At 41.9% G+C, this 9,166-nt stretch overlaps 1 protein-coding gene across 1 annotated transcript; it reads right to left on the bottom strand.

Annotated features, from left to right (window-relative positions):
* Positions 1 to 6,915: 6,915 nt before the first annotated feature.
* On the bottom strand, positions 6,916 to 7,908 carry LOC139983807 (uncharacterized). The gene has a single exon (XM_071997589.1). It carries the CDS (start codon positions 7,906 to 7,908, stop codon positions 6,916 to 6,918), a length of 993 nt encoding a protein of 330 aa, XP_071853690.1.
* Between the last annotated feature and the right edge of the window lie 1,258 nt (positions 7,909 to 9,166).

Here is a 9,166-nt window from a genome sequence, read left to right on the forward strand (position 1 = left end):
AATCGTAATGAGTTGGAAAATCAAGAAGAGTGAAAAAACTTTCAGCCTCCACCGGGATTCGAACCACGGGCCTTCCAATCTGTACGCGGACACCCTAACCACTAGGCTATGGACGCTGATTGTATGTCCAGAGGTTCGAAACCGGTAAGGAAGGTCGTAGTTCCACTGTAGGCGTTTGTCACATGTATCGAACAATACTATAGTTCTGTTTTTGGTGACATATTTTGCCTTACCCTTGAGATCAAACATGATCCTGACCAACTCGAAATCATTTGTGATTCCTAAAGCGGGATCTCGGGAGATACTTTGAATATATATATATATATATATATATATATATATATATATATATATATATATATATATATATATATATATATAATTGTATATATATATATATATATATATATATATATATATATATATATATATAATTTTTTTTTGTAGTATTAGGCTATATTATCTGTCAGTGTTGCAATAATTCAAAATAAACATAAACTGTGAAGTAAGATTTCTTAAGAGATCTATTTCAAATAGATCCAAATAATGTAACTCATGGCGTGACGATTTTAAAGCATGTACCCTAAAATTACATGACATTAGAACGAAGCTGCAATTGGAGAGCAAATGTATCAATAAAATAGCGGCCACTTATCACAGTATTTGTGGTTATCTTACAATTTATTGAGAATTATAGAGCTGTATAAACAAGAAATACAAATAATAGACCACACTTCAGTCTTGCTTTCATGTTAGAATTATCTTTATGTATGTATGTATGTATGTATGTATGTATGTATGTATGTATGTATGTATGTATGTATGTATGTATGTATGTATGTATGTATGTATGTATGTATGTATGTATGTATGTATGTATGTATGTATGTATGTATGTATGTATGTATGTATGTATGTATGTATGTATGTATGTATGTATGTATGTATGTATGTATGTATGTATGTATGTATGTGTGTGTGTGTATGCGTGTATGTATGTATGTATGTATGTATGTATGTATGTGTGTATGTATGTATGTATTTTAGATCCTCATGCAAGCAGGAACTCGCGAAGAAGCCTTATTGGCCTATTAAAGCCACAAGCTGACCAAAGTCAGTCTCTTACATTCATGTTTAACGTCCATGATTATGAATGTCGAGAGTCAACAACTCTGTAACTAGACGTCATACATTAATCTTGGAGCGAATCGAACCGGGGACCTGGAATTGTGTAATTATTCATTGTTGTCATTTATTGTTGTATGTTGTGTTCATATTTTGTCATAAGTAATTACTTATTACCTGATTTATTGATTGAGTGCGCGTAAATGTTCCTATTTAATTTATAGATCACTAACATATCCCTTTCAAAGTTCTCGCTACCCCTCCCCTCCCTCGCGAAGGGCTAAGTAACTTAGTGTTAAAGCAGCATTTTGCGTTGGGTCACTTTTCACCACCTTTTTATCATGTGCATCGATTTTTTTACATGTATCAATCATAAAACAGCAAACTAAGATACCATCCAAGTTTCACCCTACCAAGAGCGTTAATTAGCGAGTAATTAACGATTTATGTCGATAATGAGAAGAGTGTCCTCGACAAATTCCACAGTTAAAATTAATCGCATACAATTCCGCCAAACCCACTAGTTTGAATGCAACCAATCAGAGATGCAGGTTTAGTTATGAGCCATTGCTAAAAATAGATTCAAGACCGTTGCGTTGGTACAGCCACATGAACCAGGGAGTTGTTATGCAACTCCCTGGTACAGTATAACTGCCATATAGACTGTACACAAATCAAGCGTGGTGTTACATTACGTATTTGTCAATGAAGTTCGTAGTGTTTAAATATTCATATTATGGGCGAGGTTTATTGGGTTCCCAACGGAAAATATCTTGGAGAACAACAAAGTTGAAAGTTGCAAATTTTTCGACTTTTATGCCACCATTTGAAGTAGAATATAAATAGATTAGCTAGTTATGTATGTCGTTATGGCAAAGTGGAATCAGTGAGGTTGAGAAAAATCATGGAAAAGGACGCAAAATGCTGCTTTAATATAATCTTTTGAGGGCAGGGCAAATGAAAGTTCCTGAACAGATGTATTTAACATGATGTCCGACTATTTATAATAGTTGAAACAAATATTATTGCAGTCTTAAAATATCTTACATTATTATCTTTCTCCAGTGATTCCAGAGCTTATATTGTCATTTGATCAACGCACGGACGGCAAACCGACACGTTTATATGATTACTTATGCAGCATTTACACTAGGCCACGTTCTCCACGATTCCTACAATTTGAGAGAATCGTGAGGAGCGTGGGAGGTCGTGTGACAGAATCGTGGTGGTCTTGAGGGAACTTCGTTGAATCGTTCAGATCGTCATGAACGTGACAAAATTTTTGACAGTCAAAAAGTTTCCCACGATTGTCCCGATCTGAGACCAAACCGTGAAAGCGCGTGAAAGAACGTGGGAATCGTAGTACAGCTGAACTGAGCATAACAGAGCGAAACAGACATTGGTGCACTATCGCAGGGGATCTTGCTGGATTTTGAAACACGATTTCCTCAAGTTTCACTACGATCCACTTCGTGAGAAACCCGCTCTACTACGATTCGTCAAGATGCTTTGAGAAGCGTGAGTAATTTATTCACGCTCTGTTACGATCTGCTGCGGTCGCCGCGTTTGGCTCCCACGATCTGACACGTTAGGTTAAGTCCCCGCACGATTCCGATTTTGCATATGAAAGGGCCCCCACGCTCTCCAAGATTCATTGCCATTTGAGCGCTTCACACGAAAACATCTGACCTTTGAGACCAGCTATAGCCTAGTTTCTTTTATTTGTCTTGTGTTTAAGGACCCAGGTTGTGTTAAGAAGTTGAGAATGGTGCCCCAACTGGTTCCTTCTTTCTGCACTTAACCCAGTGGCGGCGGAACCGGGGGGCTCAGCCCCCCCAGTGAAAAAGTTGAGGGGGCAAATGCATGATAAGCCCCCCCAATATTTACCAAGGCTCCGAAACGTGCATCTGCCCATTTTTCAATGCATACTTGTCGATCTGTCCGATGCACACGTATAATATATAGGTGTAATAATTTTAGTAATTGCTGGGGGACCCTCGGCCCGTCCCCTGGCTATAGACCACATTGTCACCCCAACCGCGTCTTCACGCCCCGTGAAAAGTGGAAGCAGTGAGGGTGAGTACCGGTAAGCGTAACACAACTTCGTCTTAGGCCAATGACTTGCCTCATTTCAGCCAGTTCTCCAACATCCCCTTACTTAGTGGCGGAGCGTCCATATATACAGTCAGGGCGGATGCCCCCCCCCCCCTGACGGACTCAAATGGACTGCTGGCGCCCTTTTCAGCTTTTCACTACTTTTTACTTATTCGCGATTTTTGACCATTTTATTGCGCACTCATATACCTATTGACATTTGTCATATTCTGTTGGTGTAATTTTCCGACAAAATGGCGACGACACCTATTTATTCTCCGTTTATCTGCAAATTAGCATGGCCCGGAAAGGGTCATTTCCTGCAATCTAGGGAGTATCTTTACTCAAAAAATTTCAGTACTCTCCGTGCCAACCTGTGGTGACGCTCCGCTTAGATAGTGTCCAAAGCGCCCCTACAGACCATTCTTGCCCCCCCCCCCCGACCAATACCCCTAGCTCCGCCACTGCCCTTACTACACTCAAAAACGTCTTTGCGAGTACACTACGAGTAATAGCTACTCTCTTAAAACACCATCGAATATACAAATTACAATGTTTTTACAGACTTTTACGTGCAATCTGAGAAATTTCAGGCTTGAGACCCATATTTTAGGGCTAGGTATTCGCAGCATAGAGCACTCGGGAAGTGCCGTTTCCGGCCATCTGGGGGTTTGAAAAAAAACAAAATTTTCTTGTACGCTCCGTGCCAGCCGCTGGTGGCGCTCCGCTTAGATAGTCTCCACACATTAGCCCCCCCAATAATTTTTCCGTTCCGCCGCGCCTGACTTAACCACCGTCTCACCCACCACCTTCTAGGTCTTCTCCTTGGCCTCCTCAGCCTTCCACTCTTTTCCACCCTGCTCCGTTCTGCCTCTTCTTCTTGCCGCTGCCTTCTTTTTTTTAGCGACAATATAAGCATAAACCAGAATTGCCAATTCAATATCTTCTTCATCTCTTGGAAGCATGCTTCCTCATTGTTTCTCTGGAACGAATGAGAGAGTGGCCCGGCCTCCTCTTTATACCCCAATCGGGATTCAAGCGTGGTAATTTTAGTCAAATCGTGTACATAAATCTTAGGAGATCTTTACAGAACTTGATGAACCTGAGGGACCTCAACAGAACATAGCAGAACATGGCAGAACGCGAGAGCTTATCGTGGTGATCGTAAGATAACTTGAGGGAACGTAATGAAAATCGTCGCAGGCCTTGACCGGAAGGCACTGGTTTCCTAGCAAAGCGTTATAAGTCGTAACAAAACGTTTGAAAGGGTCTGAAAGCGTGGAAAAAGAAAGAAAAACATTAATATATCGTGGAGCTCCACGCTTTTTGAAAAATCGTGGCGATCGTGGGAATCGTGGTCTAGTGTAAATGCAGCATGAGTACAGGATCGAAGCAACGCTCTAAAGGTTAGATGTAGTGCTATAAGTTCAAGACCTCCTTCTAGCCTAACGTGGGTTGTGAATGGTGAAGATGTAGAGGCATTCAATGTACACAATGTACTATACAAACCAAACAAGGAGGGGATAAACACCACAGACTCACAATCTACATTACATCTACCACCAACTGGAACTCACGTCAAAATTTTATGTCACAAATTTTTGTCACTAACTTTTTTCTAATAGGGTTGTGAATGAGTGGTGTGAATGGGATTAAGAATGATTTGGACAAGCACTTGAAGCATTGTAATCGGGTCTGAGTGTTTGTTTTATTTTATATGAAGACTTCAGTGTCCCTCCTGATCCTTTTTTCTACTAAACTAAACTATCTCACACAGAACGAAGAACGGCGTTGCACCATTACCGAGGTGGCCTGTAAAATAATCTTTTCTAGCTTTTTCAGACGTGATATTAATAATGATATTATTATTACTTCGCAGAAATACTTCACGATGCTCGAGTACAGACGTTTCCACGATCAACCATGAACCGCAATCATTGAGTCCATCAGCTGAAATGATGACAACTGAATATCACAAAGACGTAACACATGGTTATTTTAGAGATCATGTGGCAGCACCTAACGACATTCCCGAGTATCAGGAGATTGAACAGCCCAATGAAAACTACAACAAGCAGATATACAGAGAGAATCAGATATTACAAAAAGATTTCATCATAACCAAGATAATCAATTACATATGCAAAAATAAGAATATAAACTTTTGTTGTAGCAATTTGATACTATTTCCCAATTGCAATGTGTCATGACATAGCTGATATGTTGAAACCATCTTCAGACAATACAGTTTGCAATAAGATAAACATAAAACTTCCATTCCTTGTCATGCATGTGTCTAAGCTGTGTAAACATGTTCGTTTCAATATAAATCAGCTTAGATATTTGTTAGCTGACTGTGTTTTGTTTTTGGAATTGAGGAAAAGAAAGCGTAACTACAGACCATAAAAAACAGAGAAATTACCCCCATAGAAATGAAAGAGCTAACTGAAAACTAAGAAGGAAGGAAGATGAATAGAAACAAAAACAGAACTGTATATATTCTATAAGAGCATGACACTTGTGGAACAATGGATAATTACTGAACACTTCAACAAAAGTCATATATATATAAAATATTTATAAATACTCACTAATATAATACTTTTAGTATTGTACATCTGTTTATCGTTAATCTTAGTCACTGTTTATATTTCAATTTCATTTTCTATCTAGTTTAGTGACAAAGTTCAGCTCTACATTAATTAGATTCCTCTTTCTTTTGCGTTCTAAATAGAGTACTACCGTATATTGCATTATAATTCAACTTAGGCTGATTCTCATTAATAGGCATCGTTCAATTGTGATTACTTGATCTGATAATAGCTGGCCAAGACACAACATGCCTTGCTGCAGGTATGTAACGTTCGTTATTCAAAAAATCATGCAATGAAATAAAACCACTGTTAACGCAGTACTGATATGACATCTCGACATGACATCTCGACTATTAATCCAACCAAGGATTTATCTCTCAGGAACTAAGTATCCTAATTTTTATTTTGATTGTCAGCAGTATGATATGCTTATTTATTAACTTTTGCCAGTCTAGCAAGCCATTACATGGTATGATTGTGTTAAGAGCTTGGTGCAAATATTATGCATATCAATTTTCCTTATATTTGTGTACAACCATGACTAACGAATCACGGAAATAATGTTCGAACTTGAGGAAATATGTCGCATTCACATTGCATTGGAAAATGAAACCAAGTGAATTTTCAAAACGGCCTTCAACTACTCCTAAATCATCGCGGAACAAGACAATTCACTAACTGTAGATCCCCAAAACAGTTATTTATTCACGGCAGGTAGCTAACGAAGAGGGGGGATTCCGGTAGTCCAAACTCCATCTGGGCTTGACATAAGAAGTCTTTGTTCCAGATTTAGTTCAGTCTTTGCTAGCGCTAGTCGTGGTACCTTGGTAGTGGTTTGATGAGTTGCTGACAGATATCAATTGAAAATAGAGATTTTCTGGCCAACCTTTCGTTTTTCGTCACAAACAAAGTATTTGTAAACATTTACGTCTATATCTACAGCCTTCACAGCCAACGATGACCTCCAACGCTGCGGACTTTTTCCAATCTTTTACGGGGATGTTTACATTTCTGGCTGGTGCGTAACTTAAAGGGACCGTCTATCTAGTTTTAGCTGTTTTCCTCCAGAGCCGAGATGTGCGTGGTACAGCTAAACAATCAACTATTTGAGTTCTTCTATGGAATAAACAATCTGCTTCTTCCGGACCAATACAACTGGCGATGCCCATGGGCTTGATGAAGGTTCAATGATGCCCTGGTCTAGCATTCTTTCTACCTCTTTCTCGGCCTCTTCCTTGCTGTGTATCGGGAGGCGACGCAGGGCCTGTCGAATTGGCCTAGAAGTTCCGGTGTCGATTGCATGTTGGACCAAGTCAGTGCGCCCAAGGTCCCTTTTACATCGAGCAAAGACGTCTGCATTATCGGCCAGAAGTTTTATCACCAATATCGCTTCCGCGTCACCAAGGTAGGCAGAGCTCTGCTCTGCTAGCTTATGCAAATGTTCGTCCAGAGTTGCATATTTCTCCTTGCATTCTACAACGCTTCTCTCCCTGGTCTTACGACGGGCAACTGTTTTTTCTTCAATGCCTTTTTCTTCTGCAGAAAGACATTCACCCACAGTAGTGCCTTCGTAAAGTGGTAGGGGTCTGCTCGTCGGATTCATTAGTCGTAAACGTATGGTTTCCTTATCGGGGTCCACAATGGCCCTAGCGATCATCTCGGGGTGCTTCTCGAGAAACTTCTCGCTGCACTCCACAATAGCAGATTCTCCTTGCATTTTCCAGTCTGGGACTCGGGCCGTCGCCATCCCTCCGCTCGAGGCAGGAACAACCACCGTCCTGGCTAACACAACTCTGCACCTATCAAGCTTTTCCTCAACGGTACTCTGTTGTAGTCCACCAATGGTCATCTCCCCCTTTCCAGCGGCCATCGTGCAATCGAATCTCTGTAAGAAGTCGTACCCAAGTAGTGCATCAGCGTCTATATCTGCCACCCAAATATCATGCATCGCTTCTAGTTGCCCCACTTTAATCAGGAATCTACCACGTCCCATACTGTGCAGTGGTCTACCGTCCGCTACCGCCAAATTCTCTGCAACGTCGGCAAGGACCTTATCCCTCTTCGCGCACAGTCGCTCAAGGAACTTCGTTTGCATAACAGTGAACTCAGACGCGTTGTCGACAAAGAAATTCACATCGACCCCTTCCAGCTGCCCCTTCGAGTACAAACCACGGGTACCAACGGACCGCACTCTACTCCTAAAAAGTGGTATTGCGGGCTCACCTAGCGGAAAAGTCGGACTCCGCCCTACGAATCCGACTTCTTCTTGTTTTCCGTCTTCTTTACGCCATCCGGTCGGCTCTCGTATTTCTTAGGCATAGGGCAATTCCTTCGGAGATGGCCTGTTTCTCCACAGTTCCAACACTTGATCGATTTTAACCAATGCAATCTTTCGTCATTTCTGCTCTTTGTCTTGTCCTTCTGTGAAAAGGGCGGTCAAATGAGTTCCCCAATTCGGTCGATGGATGGGATCTCCCCTCGGCCTACCATCATTCATCCACATGGTCCGGGGGCTTCTCCACTCTCGCTCTTGGGCAGTTAAGTCCTCTGGAGCTTGGATACTGGACCTATCTGGTTGACGAGTGGAGGGTTGTACAACGGATTGCTGTATCGTGTCTTGCGCCTCTCTTCTCACTTGTGCGGTGGTGGGCTCTTCAGTCAGTAAATTTTGACTCGTCATCTCGTTGTGCCGTCTATATCTATTTCGGTCACGGCTTCCCTCTTCTGCATGAGTCACTGGTCCCTCTTCCAGTAACGGGTCGAACTCAGCCACCTCAGATCGGTGAATATCGGGGAGCGACCATGCACGCTGCTCATTCGTCAAATCATCTGCAAACGGGTTGGTGTCCGACATCTTACTTCGCTCTAACCAAAACGAACACACTGGAATCCCACCGCTGCCACCAATGTAACGCGCCGTCCTCGGTGGTGTGCGCAAGGAAGAGTGGGAATGCGGGAACACAGGAATGAGGCTGTCGACATGAGATATTAAAGTTTACCCGTTTATTTACGATCTATATACATGTCAAGATGGTGCACAGTGGTCGTGCATTACAGAGGCAATTATTAAATATGAAACCAGGTTTAAACACGTGCTCAGAAGTCGATGAAGTTAAATACAACACAGTACATTACTAATTGCGGGTCTCGGCGCGGAGGGCAGAACGATAGACGTCGGCGCTGAAGATTGGGCTATGGGGAACGGCGGCGCAGTTGGCGGAATGGTGAACGGCGGCGCAGTTGACGGAATGGTGAACGGCGGCGGAGTTGAACCGAAGGAATGTAGAACCTGGTCTTCTAGGTTATTTTACTCGTCGTCCGATCCGACCTCCTGCGATTGTCCACCGCTGTTT

This window comes from Apostichopus japonicus, chromosome 16, assembly GCF_037975245.1.
Source record: "Apostichopus japonicus isolate 1M-3 chromosome 16, ASM3797524v1, whole genome shotgun sequence".
NCBI lineage: Eukaryota > Metazoa > Echinodermata > Holothuroidea > Aspidochirotida > Stichopodidae > Apostichopus > Apostichopus japonicus.

Coding starts and splice junctions, on each gene's coding strand:
- LOC139983807 (XM_071997589.1), bottom strand. CDS start 7,908: ATGCAAACGAAGTTCCTTGAGCGACTGTGCGCGAAGAGGGATAAGGTC.